Genomic DNA, 16,780 nt, shown 5'->3' on the forward strand with positions numbered 1-16,780 from the left:
TGCTGATCCTGCCTGCCGTTAAGATGTCTGGCATTCCCTCTTGGACCCATTCCTCTGGAAGGGAGCCCTTTCATAGATCTGTGCTAGAGAGAGCTGAGCTAAAAACAGTTAAATGAGATTGAAAGAATTTTTTTAAAAAGTGCTGTTTTGTCACACAAAGAATAAAATTCCAGGAATTTATTGCTGTATGTATTCTTAATCCATTAATTCGTCTTACAGTAGTCATGAAGTGCCAAATTGTGTGCTACATTTAACATTCCATGTATTTCCTTCCAAATGCCATTTTACAGTGGGCGTATGAAACAAAGCAGCAGTGGTCACAAAACATGGCTTGAGCATCTCTCAAGAGCTTAAAGACAAAGATTTGTGTACAAGCTGAATAACAACATGTCAGTTAACAGGTCACTCAGCAATTTTAACAGAAATATCTTTAGGTGGAAGTTTTGCAGCGTTAAAATTCACAACTCAGACTAAACATTCTCATCCCCACTGTAGAAACAAGATACTTGCCAAGAACAAGAACTATGGTATGTAAATGTCACACGCAAGACCTGCTTCATTTCTATCAGAAGCAAAAATTGCTAATTATAAGCAAGGACAAGCCTAGCAGGGTAAGGCTGTCAACCTATATTAAAAACATATACCTCAGAGTTTGGCAGTGGAACTCTATTTACCACCTTGACTTTTTTTTTTTTGGTAACATACAAGTTCTCTTCCTCCCCTCCCACACTTTATAAATCCCCTTTTATTTTTATTATACCTCCGTATTATTTACAGGACTCCTAAAGATTAAGTACAAACTAGTATGAAATTAATGATAGCTTGCTTTTCAAATATGTATCCCATGGCTAAATAAATACCAAGCCAATCCAACAGAGTGATCTGGAGTTATGATTCAGAAGCTTGTATATCTGTGATTCCAGTTGTTTTCTCATTAGCTGTGGAGGATTCATTTGATCTGTCAACAACAGTTGCCCTGGAAGTTGGAGTAGCACTATCCAAGGTGAGTGTAGAGGTCTGTTCTACCTTTACAGTAGTGCCAGGGTTGATGGAAAAGCTTCCAGCTTGAGTAATAGAGGGAAGCAGATCTGTAGGCACTGTAGATGCCTCTGTAACCAAAGGAAGCACAGGAACACACTTGGGTGGCATCGATAGAGGTGTTATTCCCATTAGATCCAGAGGCGGCAAGGGGGGAAGGGGTGCCAAACCTAAAGAGAAAAAAGAGGGGGAAAAAAAGGCAGTGAGCTGCTGCACACCACAAACATGTCAAATGGTATTAGGGCAGCACTAACTCAGCAGGCTTATTTCAAGCTTGATACTTTTCAGATTTCAGAACTGAAGAATCAGAATAAATTCAAGGTTGCTTGTACCTCCTCAGAGGACTACATATTTAATGTATTGATACTGATGATTAGGTTTTTCTGGCCTTCACTGAAACTGCCAGAAACAAGAAATTAAGAAAAACCATATTCCATATAAGCTTCCAATATATTTTTGCTTGCTCCACGTGTACCTTCAGCTGTTTTGTTGAATTCAAAAGTGTAAATCTAGTATTAGTTCATAATTCTGGCATTCAGTTCACAGAGCTTCAATCTCATCTAGTTTACAAGGAAACACTTCGTATTTTCTTTTACCCATAATTAATATACTTCCACTTTTGGCACAAGCTCTTCTGAGATACAAATCAGGTAATAGAAAATGAAGCATCTAAATACAGACACTGGTTTAGAATTAGTTTATCTGCAGTCATATTCCTTGTCTACCTGATCTGGGCACTAACATCCACTCCCACTGCAGGCAAACATTTAATTTATCCCCTTCAGGACTCCCCCAGATGGGTCTAAATTAGAGTGTCAAGGACAACGCTAATTACAGTGTTTCAGTTTGCAGAAGCACATACCAGGCTGTATGATTTCTGGAACAATCTGTGGTGCAGGTAAATTAAGTTTGGACAGATCAGTCAGGTTAGGAAGACCTGCTGGTAATGGCATCAGACCTAAGAGAAGAGTGGAAAAGTTACAGCTGAAAACTTAAAATTGTCTTTTTCTGTTTCTTAGATCTTATTGATAATTTAAACTTGCTTTATATCTTATCATTTTTACATGTAAGAATGGAAATTCACCTGAATTTCAGCTTTCAAGTTGCACAGTCAGAACAGATACCTACTGCAGGAAGTCTGGACTAGTAAATACATAAGAAAACCTTTCCGATTTTTCTGAGGAAAGTAAAATCTTATTTCAGAAATAGAAGGTTTGCATTCCAAATTCAGCTTTCAACAAAGGTCGTTGTTTCACAATATACTATACCAGAAGTTCTCCATTCCCAATTTGAGTGAACAACAAAAATAATAGGATTAAATACACAGTATTCCCTGATCCCTAATATTGATCACTGTATATATCAGTCTTTTCTGCTTAGTTCATAACCAGAGTTAAACACAAAAATGTATGTCAAAAGGCAAGACAAAGTAGCTTTCAAAGTCAGGAAGGACTGAAAGTAGAAGAGACACATACAATGAATGCAACATGTGTCCTTCCATCATTGTGTTTGCTATGGAACATCCTTCTGCTTCTGAATTTTCCACTTTAGAAGAGCTTCATTTCTGGGACAAGGGCTCTATTCACACTTTATGTTTGGTTCAGAAAAGGCTAATTCAGAAATAAACTGTTGATAATACAGTATTAAGACAGACAGGAGAAAAGTCTTATAGCAAGGACACTGTATAGAGATTTTTATTAAAACCCAGCCATCTTTACCTACCCATGAATTCATTAGCCATGAAGGCTGACATAATCTGACTCAAAGAGTTTCAGGTCAGCTATATACAACTTCAGTTTGAATTTTTTTTTAAATATGAAAAAAGTGGAACTTCATACAAATTCACTCAAATTTTAAACCTCCAGTATATTTAGTAAGAACAATTTCACTAGTATGTCCATGCAAATTGCAAGAAATACTATAACTTCCTTTCAAAGAAAGTAATAATGCTATTCAGAGAAAAAGATGAATGGAAAACTTTTATCTGCAGATTTTAAGGAAGGGGTGGATAGGTGGCTGGGGAAGAAAAGGACAATAATCTTTTTCTGCCTAGAGAAAATAGAAAACTACTAACAAGTTCAGCTTCTGTGAGAGTTCTCTGCCCTCGTTTGCATGCACTGAGCTCTACTACACATCTTTTCTATGCTAAAGGCTGTACCTCCAAGCATTACATAATGCACACATCTTTACTTGTCTCATAACAAGCAAAACATAAAATACAACTCCTTCAGTGTTTTGGAAGACACAATTGAGTCCTGTACCAGCACATCAATGCCACAGCAAAATCCTATACAATCCTTATTTTATCCCCCATGAATACTTCTGGAATACTAGTGTTTGAAATGTTCATTATTATCAGGGAACAACCACGTTGTAGAAAGACTCTTACTTGTATGATACCAGTTAAAATTCCTATATAATTCAAAACAGTAACTGCAACATAAATTCTATATTGTTAGCCCTGTATTTATACTAGGAAGAGTGATCAAGCTGAGTATTAAAAACTTGAGTTCAAGCTGAGCATTAAAAATGAGTTTCCTAAAAAGTTGCAAATAGCAAAGCAAAACCTTCTTGAGAAATCCTGAATACTGCATCTACTGTGCAGGGGGCCCTAAAAGGTACACATTGTAAATTCTCTTGCCAAGTCACTCTATGCTACAGATGTGTGAACATACTCCAAGAAAAATAATTCTTCACATTGTAGAGGTTGTATAGAGAGAGATCTTACATCAACTGCGTAAGTTGTATGAAGTTGTACCTTCCCCCAAAAGCAATGAAAAAGACAGCTCTCGTCCCTTGCTCCCATGAGATTTTTGTTTTAGAAATGTTTTAAGAACTTTTACCTACTCACCTGGTAATGTAGTTGCTGGGTTAACTGGTGGCACAGAGGTAAGGGACTGACTGACTTGTGGTGGTAATAATGGAACTGTTGGAACACCTGGTTGAGCACACAGGGAAACAACACTGATTTTAAGCACTTCATCATCTTTCCTTGAGTACAAATAAATAATTGCTTACGGGAGAATTACTGTTTGCCTTAAATATAAAAAGCTGATGAAGAAAAATAGTATTCTAAGTAATACACATGGTATTTTTAATAGAAGTTGTCTGCAACTATTCTGTGAGCAAGGAAGGCACAAATCCAGTACTTTGGCCTTTGTTGTTGAAAAAAGTTTATGAGAAAATTTTATTCTCTCTTCTGCCTTCTATTAAATTAATTAGAAACATAATTGAGAACAAAAAATTCAGAAAAGCCATGCATTTCCGTCAGTTACTTCCATACCAACCTGTGCTGAGAACATTACTGACAGTAGTTGAGGGTGAGCTAATAGAAAGTCCTGAAAGACTCTGCTCAAGGCCTGCTGAGCCAGGAGGGAGGGTGGCTGAGGGATTAACTGATGATAGCTGAACCTTATTGAAAGAGAAGAGAAAGTTACATCATTAGGGTTTGTTTCCACATGAACCAATAGAAGCAGAAAAGCAATACAACATCATCACCCATTTTTACCAAGCTAATGGAGAGACCACACTTACCTCTGTGAAACCATCTTTGAGGGGGCTGAGAGATGCACTAGGCAACTGTCCTGGGAGAGAAATTTTCTTTCCCTCTTCAAATGGGCGAGTAGGTATCCTATGCAAATATCCATAGCCAATGCCACATCCTAGGCTTTTAAAACAGGAAGATTTGTTAGTGAATTAAGCCATTTTACAACTACAAGCTACAGCAAGCAATGCATGAAACAAGACACCAACAAGTTTCAAGGTAAATTCTGTACAACCTTCCCCTCCTGCCCCCATTTTGCCACATTTTCTGTGAAGAAGTAATCAGTATGAGACAACTGAAAGGAAATTCTGTCGCTTTAGCAATAAATACTCAGCACAAAATAAAATTCATTATCATTTAAACCAAGCACCTATACCAGGTATACAGCTTGGAATTCAACTCCCAGTTGTTACTTGCAGCCCTGTGTTCTGGCCACTCACAATACTTCAAGGATAATACTACAAGCTAAGGACTGTTCGGAGTTTAATGCAGAAAGCAACCATTGCACTTTATGCACTTCTGCACTAATTTACTGATTTACACCCCTCTCATTAGTAAGTGCATCTGAATTTCAAGTAAATATATAATTTATTAGAACAGAAACACTTTTGATATAACAACACTCTTTTCCTGTCTTCATAGAAAACTTAAATCCAGCAGTTTTCAGGCTGGTGCTATAAGAAAGTTGGCCCATCCTCCTGTAACCCATTGTCTCCTTACCTGCCTTCTCCACCCCAGGCAGAATTTGGAGTAATCACCACTTCCCGACAATTATCTGTATCTGTGTTGTACACATAAAGTTTTAATGGCTTTGCTTCATGTGTTTCAATAAGGGAAAAGAGATCTTCAGACTGCAAAAAGATAAAAATGAGTCAGGGCTTTCTTGTCCCTATTTTATTATTTGGCAGTAGATCGATCATTCTAGTCCTGACTTTCTGTAATAGAACTTGGTAACAGCCACATGTTGCAGTTGTTGCAGTACTGCTGTTTTATCACAAGGGCAGCTTCCAAATGTGTTTTGTGAGCACAACTCAGAAGATGTGGCACAACCCAGATTTCAAATCTGCTATTTAAAATATTAACATTAGAGTACAAAAAAGTTTGTGTCTGACTTAATGAAGACATTAAGAGCAGTCTTTTATTTCCAGGATTGCATTTAAGAAGAGGCACCACGCCAGAGCTCCTTCCTCTTTGCATTTGATTTCCATTTGCACTGAACAGAGACAGAGCCAGGGATGTTTCAAACTGCCCTGGTACAATTGGGTTTTTAGTTTTTTAAAAATAAAAACCTTATTTTTATATACTTACCTCATTCATGACAGTATCTGCTCCAATGATATAGTCACTGTGAGGTCTAAGTCCAGCTAATGCAGCAGGAGAATTTGGCTCCACTTCCTAGTTTTAAGATGGAAAGTTACAAACCACTATGTAACTGTCAGGGTGTTGCAGAACAGATAGATATGCACTTCACACAAGCTCTGAGTCAGACAAACTGGTCAAGTTTTCAACACAGTAGGGTAATGAACTAATGAAACAGTGGCTCTATGGCAGTCCCTTTTCATATGGTTCTAGTGTTGTACCAAATACAGTATCTCTGAGTATTGTACAAACCCAATGATTTAAATAAATGGTTTTAAAAATCAGTGAAAACAAGTTTGATCAGTAAGACCAAGTTTGATCTCATGACTTGTTAGCTACATCCTGTGCAAGTTCCTTTTCAACAGTAAGGGAGAAACAGTAAGCCATAGTAAGGAGAACACTTCAAGTCCATACGTACCAAGACATGCCAGACGTTTTCATTAGCCCCATCAAAGCTGCAGAAGCGAATGCTCACTCCCAGCAGGCCCTGCCCACCCCACATGTTGCTGGGGGTTACTGATGTTTCTCTCAGTTCCAGTGTTTTGCTACTGTACACAAGCATTTTTACAGGCTTTTCAACATTTGCTTTCAACAGGTCCTTGAGAGTGTCATTGTCTTTATTCTGTGAATATTTAAGCAAAAGCTTGGGTTAGCATTTATCAGAACAAGCATTCAGTTCTACAGCAACACTTGTATTTCAAAGGTGCTGCAAACACTGAGCATTACCAGAACATGTATTAACAGCTGCTTTGTGACAAGCTTCCAGTCCCTTCTCAATTCTAGCGTACAACTCTGGCAAAACCCTCAGATTTCACAGTACTAGGTCATACTTTCCTAAAATGAAAACACTTCAACTGAATCTGTAGTAAGATGCACCTTGCAGCTTTACAGAGGTTTTCTCGAATCCAGGCATACTGGTGAAAGAGCTTCCCACAGCTAGTTTTTCCACTTCTATGATGGTCCGTTGTTTGACTACAGCTTTGCTTGAAAGCTCCCCCCATGCCTCCTGCCCAGCTAATGGTTCTGACAGAGGCTTTTGCAATCAACCTGTTTTGACTGAATGAAGTTGTGAGTTCTCATGGAAGCAGTTTTATAGACAAAACTAGGAGGGCACCAGCATAAACCATCAGAGGTGGATCAGCAGGCAATTCTATCTTGGTGCAGATGTCTGCAGAGAGCATGTCTGTCTCCAGCTAAACTGTTGACAGAACTGTAACTACAGGGTGAAGGAAATAAATTTCTCATGCAGTTTGCCTTACTCATTTTAAACTAAGAAATATCTTATATACATTTAAATAGAACAAATCCATAGGTTTGTTTTAATATAGGTTTACCTATAAATATCAGATTATCAACACACTGTTTATATTAGAAATTATAAAATAGCAACACACTTACCAATCTTGAACCATTAATGGACACAATAAAATCAAAGAATGGCTCCAATCCAGCTCTATGCCCTGGTGAGTTTTCTTGTACCTAACAAAGTTAAACAAGAATTTAGTAAAAGTGTACCAATGCTGATTCATAGATTAGAATTGTATTTCTACTTGTGCCAACTGTAGTTATAGAAGCTATTAATATTTGTATGTATGATTTTAAAATATTCAAATATAATCATATAATCTTTGGAACCAAAAATCCCTCCCTTAAAAAAATAAAATAGATTTCAAAAGAATTAGTAATTTATAAATTGAGTAATGACACAGCAGTAGCCATTCCCTGGGAAAAGCACTGCTTAACAGTTGCAGCAGATAAATCATAGGTATTTGTTTCAAGAAAGAAGATGATGGTGAAAGGACAAGGTTAATGAATTCTGAAAAGGTTGGTTAAAAAGTGCTATCTTTCCACAGTAGTACCAACACTGGACCTTGCTTTTTATCTCATGCTTACTAAAGGAATGGGAGAGTCACATCTGTAAGCACAGGTTGTTATCTCATGATTAAGCATCACCTGCTGACATTCTTGAGACACAGAGGGCATCTGTACAACCAGTGATTTCATTAACATACCTTCAAGCTGCAAGAGAAGACACATGCAATTTTGCAGCCATGGCGGCTCAAATAATTCAACCACTCCACTAAGACAAGGCCTAAGTTTTGGATATGCACTGCTCCCAGAAGCTAAAAGTATGCTTTTAATTCCAAATGGAGTAACTGGGAGACATTTTGCCAATGTTGTTTTTTCACTATTACTTGCATTGCTGACAACAAAAAGTAACGCCAATATGGCTGTCAGGTTTTTCTTACAGCTTTTTCAGCAAAGACTATCCTTTTTTGTGTGGAATCTGATTCGGTTCACCCACTGGCTTTTTCTTTTATGTACTACAATCACCTTACAAAAAGATGTAAAAAGCGTTACCCTTTACAGTGTGGTTTCTTACATTACATGTTATTCCACCTGACAGAAGTGGTACAAATATATTCAATTGTTGAATACTGGCCTGATTCTGTAGGATTTGAATTTTCTTAATATGACTTATCTAGAACAAAATATTCTAATACGACATTTTAAAAGTGCTTGATTACTACTAAAACTGTTCCTCTCAAATTTTATTTATCTCTGCCCAATATGTTCACAAAATCAGAGCTTGGAAAGAACTCAGATTACTTGTGGGTAGCTTTCTGTTAACAGATGCCCAAAGCCTCAAACGTTAGTCACATAATCTAAATCTGGAATCAGTAATTCCAGAGTCACATCATACACACTGACTGTTGTGCAAGATTTGTAAAGCAGCAAAAAAGTGTGAAACCAACAATATTCCACAGTAAAAATCACTGAGGTGAAACCAACAATATCCCAAAATAAAAATCACTGAGGCAACAATAACATCCCCAAAGCTCACATTTATAATTTTTAACTAGAACTTGAAGAGTGTCTGTAAAAGTGTCTCTTTGAGATGCCTGGATGCTCCTTGGAAATCATTTCCTACTGCTGGGGTACAGATATTCTCCCTCTTGGCCAAGTATTAAGTGTATGGAACCACATCTCCCAATCACCAAAGTACCTGCAGTCGATCTAGTGAGATCCAAGCTACTGCCTCTGTATCACTCAAACTGTCTGTTCAAGATGCCTCTCACTGAGAACAGCCAGAGATCAGACAGCAAACTGCACCAGGTAATAAGGTAAAAGTACAAGCTAAGCTGCATGGAGCAATTCCCTGACTCCAGCTGCACAGAAACTCCCAGGCACACTGTGGATGTGGCTTTGGCATTTGTGGACTGCTTCTAGAGCTCATTTAACTTCAGATATTAAAACTTTCACTACTGTAGGGCTACCTGAGAATACCCTCCACAAAGAGAAATTTTAGCTTAGGAGAAAAGCCACAGGGAGGCTAAAATTCACTATATGAATTATTCTTCCCAAATGTAGAAAGCATTTACTTACTATGTTGAATACTTGCGACCTTCCTGCCAAAGAGAGGTTCAACAGTTTCATGAAAGGAGAATTAAAAAATCTCTGCTTTCCTATGGACATGATCCATCATGGTATTCTCAGGCTTGCAGTTTCTCTTGCAATCAGATCATTCAAAACATTCTCTCCTCTTACGTGTTTTTTTGAGTATTAAATGTCAGATGAGCTTATGCTGTTTGTTGTTTTTCCCTCAGTTTAGAGGAGTGACATGAAGATACTCTAAAAGCCTCTCTCTTATTCCACCACCGATTGCATAGGTCAAATAGGAACTTAGAGTCTGTGTTTTTAATGAACCTGACATACAGGCTTTATACCAAAATTAAATCAGCAGATGGTTTCAGAACTCACTGGGAAAACAATTTTAAAGACATGACATGTGTTAAAACTCAGCGTTAAAAATCAGTAAATCCAGCAAAGTGGTACATTTATTCTGATAACACATCAGATTTTTGGGACTGGATATATGTCATGGCCTTGAAATTATGAAAGGCCAGACTTCATCTGATTCAGAGATTTTCTCCATTTCTGAATGAACTTCTTTAAAAGAAAACAAAACCCACAACAAACCCCCTGCATCCTGACACAATATCCCTCCCCAATGACCTCCAAGAGATTATCTTGTGAACACTGTGAGCCAACAGTGGCCAGTATTTAATAGAGCAAACTTTTGAAATAAGACAGAGTACATACAATAAATGAGAATTACGTGTGTTCAGCATCCGTCAATGTCAAACTCACTGACACCTGGGATGTATAAATAATTTACTTAGAATACCAAGTCTCTGTTCTGCCCCAAACTGATGAAGGGACTCAGAGAGTTTCCAAGTTCCAAACAATTAGTTTGCAGAAAGTACCTTCAGATGTTGAACACCTTCCCCCAAACCTATCACAATCCTGAACATCTCTGCATGGTTTGTTTCTAAGTGGGTATGTAAAAACTACCAGGAAGCTCTATCTAAAAGAAACCAAGCCCTTATAGTTGCATCAATCATACAAACACCTCAGAAGCAGGAAGCTGCATCCCTTCTATCATCCAATTTCCTTATGCTGCCTTGCACTGGTTCAGTCACCAAAGGCTTCCTAATTCCCTGGCCTAACTTCACTGACAGAAAAGCATGTTTATACCTAGCAGTCCCAAAAATGCCAACCAGAAATTCCAAGTCATGAAAGGTCTCCTCCTTAAAGAAGTGATATACCCAGCCCTGCCCAACAATCACACTGACCCCATACAGTTTCTGTTGCACCATCTTACTTTCAGTCACTACCTGCCTAATTCATCACCACCACCCAGTGCCAAATGCACAAAACACTCTCTGCTCCAAGCTCTGTGGCCATGGTTCTCTTCCAGGAGCTACAGCAATGAAGGATAACCAGGGACCTTAGAAAATACAAGGCCACAAATTACTCCACCACTACTGAGGATGGAAATAATAAAGATTCCATGTATATGTACATAAACTCTGTGCCTCCTAAGTATCTGGCTTTATGCAGCTTTGCTGTGTGCCCCAAGTAGGTATTTAGTAACTTGCCTTTGTAATTGAATAATTGCTGAGAAATAATCAAGTAGTATCATTTACAGCAGATGCGACTGCAAGCAAGGTACAGCAGCTCGGGAAGCCTGATTCTCTCAAAGCCAGCTGTTACTTCAGACATACAAGTTACAGACCCCTATGGCTAAAATGCCATGACTTTCTAACAATAGAGACAAACAGTGGTACAGAAAATGCAAAGAAGCTGTGGAAATGCACCACCAGAGCTTTTTAAGAGCAAATGAAGAAAACCTCTATCAGGAATGTTGAATATCAGAGGGCAGAAAAGGGCCTCACACAGTGCTGCAGGGTTTTAGTTTCTCAGCAAGATGACATCAGGGCTGCTGAGTACATAGATCACCATTGATTTCACTTTTAATTCACTGTCAAGAATTAAACAGGAAAAAGGTTTCAAGGTCAATACACCAATTCTAATTTGCAGTGCTGAAAAGACTTTCCTGGTAAATACATGAAGTTTTTCTTTGCTGAACACTGTTCCCAACATTATTATTCTGTGCCTACACAGCATATATTGTACATGACACATTTTAGGAAGCCTGCTCAGCAGCACAGTGGCCACAAATTGAAGCTCCAAGTGAGCAATGCAACTGAAAATGGAATTAGGCACTGAAACCTGGATTTTTCAGAGGCAGATGAAGGCTGTGACCACTTCTGAAAGTCACCTGCCTTATATTAGTTTTTAAAGTTTCAGAATCTTAGCTTAAAGCATTTAATACATAACTCCCAAGGCTTTCTTTTTTCCCCCACATAAGAAACGCGTCCTAGTATTCTACTTTATTAGCAAAGAAATACTGAAAGGGTTTTTGTAGTTCTTCCACCCACTCTGTAATTGGCAGTAAAATTTCATTATGTATAAGTAATTCCTGTTAGATCTGACAGAATCTATTTTATTTCTGTCAGCTATTTTAACACATTACACTGTATAACTGAATTGAATTTCTTGATGAGACACTCAGTTTTCAAGAGAAGCTTTGTAAGTTTTTGGTAAGAAAAGATTCTATCTATGTAGCATAAACTTTTATTTTAGCAAAGAGAATTAACTGAAACTTTTAAAATGTGAACCTCCCTTAAAAAATAAGTCATGCAACAAAATCAAAAAATCACTTCATTTTGTGAATGCATTTTGTGAATGCAACACTTTTGTATCACTATTACAACAAACCAAAGCATTCAAACATGAGTGAAAAATCTAAACTTTGGGCACCACTGCTCAGTATCTTTTATGGAGAACACCACATAACATCGTAGCATACAAATTTCTCACAGATAAGAATTCTTACATAGAATCTTACAACCGTTTAGATTGGAAAAGACCTCTAAGATCATCAAGTCCAACCAGCCCTGCACAACACTCACACTGACCCCATACAGTTTTTGTCACACCATCTTACTTTCAGTCACTACCTCTCCAATTCATCACCACCGAACAGTGCCAAATGCATAAAACAGCTCTCAGCTAATTCAGCACTGCCAAGTTCACCATTAAATCTTGACCCAAAGGCCACATCTACATGTGTTTTGAATGGTTTCAGGGATGGTGATGAAACCACTTCCCTGGGCAGGCTATTCCAATACTTAACCATCCTTCTGATGAAGAAAGTTTTCCTAAAATCCAATCTCTAAATCTCTCCTGGGGCAACTTGAGGCTCTTTCCTCTTGTTCTGTTGCTTATTACTTGAGAGAAGAGGCCAAGCCTCACTTCACTACATCCTCCTCTCAGGGAGCTGTAAGGAGCAATAAGGTCTCTCTGGAGCTCCTCTTCTCCAGGCTAAACACGCCCAGCTCTCTCAGTTGCTCCTCACAGGACTTGTGCTCCAGCACCTCAATGTCTGTCATGTACTGAGGGGCCCAGACCTGGAAACAGCACTCGAGGTGTGACCTCACCACTGCTGAATACAGGAGACAATCACTGCCCTGCTCCTGCTGGCCACACTATTTCAGACACAGGCCAGGGTGCCACTGGCCTTCTTGGCCACCTGGACATGTTGGCTCATGTTCAGCTGCTGTCACCCAGCACCCCCTGGTCCTTTCCCACTGAACCACTCTGCCCCCAGCCGTGGGGATGTTATGACATCATCTCTTAGCTGAAGAAACTGCCAGGTCATTGTATCAGCCTGGGCAAATTACAGCATTTTCACACTGCTGAACAAGAAAATGACTTAAAATTTTCTTTCCTTCTGTTTTGAAGAGCGGAAACAATGCATACTGAGGAATACACAGAGTCAGCCAGTTGGTCTAATCAGCTACACACCTTATGTTAAAGGAAACTTATGGAGGAGAATTGCTTCAAACCAATGACACATTACTAGGTCTACTTATGAAGAGACCTGGGCAAGAGAACACTTGGCAACTTTCTCTCCCTCTTACAAAAAAAAAACCCAAAAACCCCTACATTTTAATGTCTAGAACCCCAGCAGTGCAACCCAGAATAGCTTCTGCTGTCAAATATGCACATGTTGAATTTGTTTTCCTTTGATAGCACTTAGTCCTGGAGTGTTCCTGTTTCCTGTTACAACTGCACTGGTGAAGGCAATATTGCACTGAATATCAGCAGAAGCAGCCAAAAGAATTAAGTAATCTGCAAATATTACATCAAAAATTAATGATGGTAGTGTTCATTTGCTGCATGTATTTCTGTTCCTGTTTGAAGTGAGCAACTTCAAACTACTTTTGTGTAGTACTGTGTGTGTAGTCCCCACTATTTTTAAAAGTGCCAATATAAAAAAAACCTGTAAATTGCAACAGTCTCAGTTTGCTCATCCCTCTGGCAACTTGTGCTTGGCTCCTACAGTCACACAGAACAATGTAAACTCTTTGTTTCAAGCCATTTAACATGTATTTTTCATTTATCTGCCTTACTCAAACAAATTCTTCCAGTAACTGAAAACATTTTCTGTCATTTCTCTAATTTTCCAACATGTAATGAAATCTTTAAAACAATCACTTTACATTATTTACAGAAGTTTGGTGTTATCAAAGAAATCTGATCTTACTCAAATTAGATCTGTAACACTGGAAGACTACTGCTGTTTTCCTTTTACCATTCTCATTTACCTCATTAAAGTACTGAGCACAGAAAGAAAACGTACTTGAGAGTAAATTAGAACAAAACAGCAGTATTGCTTGACCCCAAGTTCTACTAAAGGTCAGTCCATGCAGACAGAGCACTTGTGCAGAGCTCCTCTAGAAGCGTGAGCCCAGTGCTCTCTATAGCATGCTTACTACAGAATGCCAACTGGAAAAATTGGACTTGGAAAAACTACAAAGGGAAATTCGAGGCACATTAATGTATGCCACATGCATTTCAATAAAAACATCCCAAATTACAACTGTTAGGCTGGGATCATGATGCAATTTAAGATGCCGTCCACAGAAAAAGAGCAATCCCTCATTATTGGGGCATCTCAAGATACCAGTAAAAAGATAAGGCAATGAAAAATAGAGATATCAGTCTGTTTAGGGCAGCAGGCAGGTCCTTTCCTTCATCTAATATAAATAAGGATGGCCTCCTAGAAATCAATTTCTTTAATGTGCACCTCTCAACAACATTTACAAAGACTGTCAATCAAACACGGCCACTTTGGGTCACAGCAAAAACATCACAATAAACAAATGCCTAAATGAAAACAAAAGGTGCCAGATCCAAGCAAGATTACAAGAAAAAAATTAGTAGATTCTACTTCACAGAAGAGGTGTATCTCAATTTATTAACATGCTTTAATCAAACAGAATGAACTCATAAGTCTGATGTAAATGATATTCTAACGGCAAAGTACTTACTGGTTTTAGAAGTCTCCAAAGTAAAAAGTTAATGAAATTTACACTGCACTTTTACCTGCCTGCAGAATAGTTTTTGTGGGGGAAAAGGAGAAGACAAAGTGGACTGACATAAAATAGTAACACTGGATTGTTATATACCATTAATATTACAAGGGAGAAAAAAACCCCACTGTGGCTTTAGACTATACGCAAATTTTAACAGAATGTTTGGATTTGATCAGAACATCAGTATTTGCTTCTCAAAAGCAGAGAACTGATGGAAAAGGATGCGATGCCAGCAAACCCAGCAGCCCAGCAGGTGCCCAGCGAGGGCACTCACACGGACACGGCTGCGGGCAGGCTGGCAGTGACTCCAGCAAGGTCCCTGCACCCCAGTCCGCAGATCCCACAGCACCACCTGCGAGCCCTTCTGCTCACTGAAAGCAAAACGCGTACCAAAGAAAGGGCTTTCAAAACATCAAAAATGCAGCCCAATAAAATATTATGTATTTCGCATACAAAACCGAAGTTATATGGCCACGGTGTGAACAAAACCAATGTAACTATGAAGAACTGTAGTTCCACTGGAGTTGCAGCCCTCAGGTGTGCAGCCTGTCAGTGAACACCCTGATCGACACCCCCGAAGTCCTGCGGAGGGGCAGCAGCCCCAGCCCAGCCCCTGGTGCAGCCACCGAAACCAGCCCGACGCGTTATCCCGGAGCACTGAGCGCAGCCCGACCGGCGCGGCTGGGGTGTGCACAGCGTTTACTGGAGGAGAGGCCGTCTCGCCTTCAAAAGCTGCCCAAACCCAGCATCGCCTCCCGGCACCGGCCTGCTCACATTGAGGCGTAACCTGGCGGCACGACCCGGCCCGGGAGATTGTTTATTCTGGACCAATACTTCCTCCAGCCTTCCCAAACCCGGCAGCGGCAGCGCAGGCCCGGCGCACCTCACCGCTCCCGCGAGCCGCGGCGGAGCTCCGGCGGCCCCGCTGCCCAAGCGCCTCCCCGGGGCCGAGCGGGGAGCGCGGCGGGGCCGCCCCGGCAGCCCCCGGGCCGCTCCAGCGCGGCCCCACCGCGGGACAGGCCCCGGGCCCGCGGGCCGCCGCAGGGCTGGTCCCCAGGGCTCCCGGCCGGGCCGCGCCGCCCTTACCCGCAGGACGTGGTAGCCCTCGGTGCCGCCGCCGGGGATGTCGATGCTCTGCGAGGCGCCCATGGCCGCAAACGCCGCGACGGGGACGTGGCACCGCGCTGCCCCGCCCGAGCAGGCGGGGCGCTACGGCGGCCGCGAGCGGACACGGCCTCGCGCTGCTGGCTGGCGCCGCGCTGCCCCCTGGCGGCCGAGGGCGGCGGTGCCACGCGCGGGGCGGGGCAGCCCGACGGCGCTGGACAGGAAGAGTTAGGTGATTTATTAGCGTTAGCTGTGTTAATAAGGTGCAGTAAGAGTGTGCACAGACCATAAAGGCGGCAGCTCATACCTTATGCTGCCTTCTCTACTCCCACAGCTCCCTGGAGCTCTGAGCGCGGCTCTCCGTGCGGGGCCGAGGCGGTCGGGGCTGCGGGACGGCGCCGGGAGCGCCCAAAACCGTGCGGGAGCTGCGGCTGGAGCGGGAGGAGCAGCGAGTGCAGCGGCACAGAACGGCTCGGGCGAGAAACGCTGCCCAAGGGCCAGATTTTGGGCCAACCCGTTTCAGGGCATGCTCCGCCCGCAAACCTCAGCGCGGTAAGGCGGCAGCTCCGCGGTGTGACCCGCGGCGGCACGGAGCGGTCCGTGCGGGGAGCCGCTGGCTGCCCGAATGCACCCCGCGGGCAGCAGTGACATCCTGCCGCAGCCAGCGGGACGCCTCCCTGCAGCCGGAGGCGGGCGGTGGGTTAGCAGGGAGCGCTACGGAGCTCAGGCTCAGGTCATCTCTTCCGAGAGTCCCTGGCTCCTGGAGGGCTTTTTCGCAGCCTGCCCATGCAAACCGGCGCGTCCTGGTTCCGCTCCCGCAGACCTCCAGAGAGGTGACCTCCTTAAGAAATGCTGCTGTCACCGGTCTTTTAGTGATGCAGAAACACCATTTATTAGTAAACTGCAACACAGTGTTAAAGATCGTTAATGGAGCATGGAAAGGATA

At 41.4% G+C, this 16,780-nt stretch overlaps 1 protein-coding gene across 2 annotated transcripts; it reads right to left on the reverse strand.

The window, feature by feature from the left end:
• Positions 1–162: 162 nt before the first annotated feature.
• GORASP2 (golgi reassembly stacking protein 2) lies at positions 163–15,971 on the reverse strand. 2 transcript variants are annotated; one of them, XM_085066490.1, is made up of 10 exons: positions 15,817–15,971; positions 7,340–7,420; positions 6,360–6,563; positions 5,891–5,977; positions 5,303–5,433; positions 4,573–4,705; positions 4,326–4,449; positions 3,890–3,976; positions 1,901–1,996; positions 163–1,208 (listed from the first exon to the last, which is right to left on the reverse strand). In XM_085066490.1, the coding sequence occupies exons 1-10, from the start codon at positions 15,877–15,879 to the stop codon at positions 889–891; spliced, it is 1,326 nt and encodes a 441-aa protein (XP_084922616.1). In that variant the 5' UTR covers positions 15,880–15,971; the 3' UTR covers positions 163–888. The 2 variants fall into 2 exon arrangements, with proteins under 2 accessions (XP_084922616.1, XP_084922617.1); XM_085066491.1 differs by lacking the exon at positions 6,360–6,563.
• Between the last annotated feature and the right edge of the window lie 809 nt (positions 15,972–16,780).

Source organism: Lichenostomus cassidix, chromosome 7 (genome assembly GCF_008360975.1).
Source record: "Lichenostomus cassidix isolate B80296 chromosome 7, HeHo_3.0, whole genome shotgun sequence".
NCBI classification, from domain to species: Eukaryota; Metazoa; Chordata; class Aves; order Passeriformes; family Meliphagidae; genus Lichenostomus; species Lichenostomus cassidix.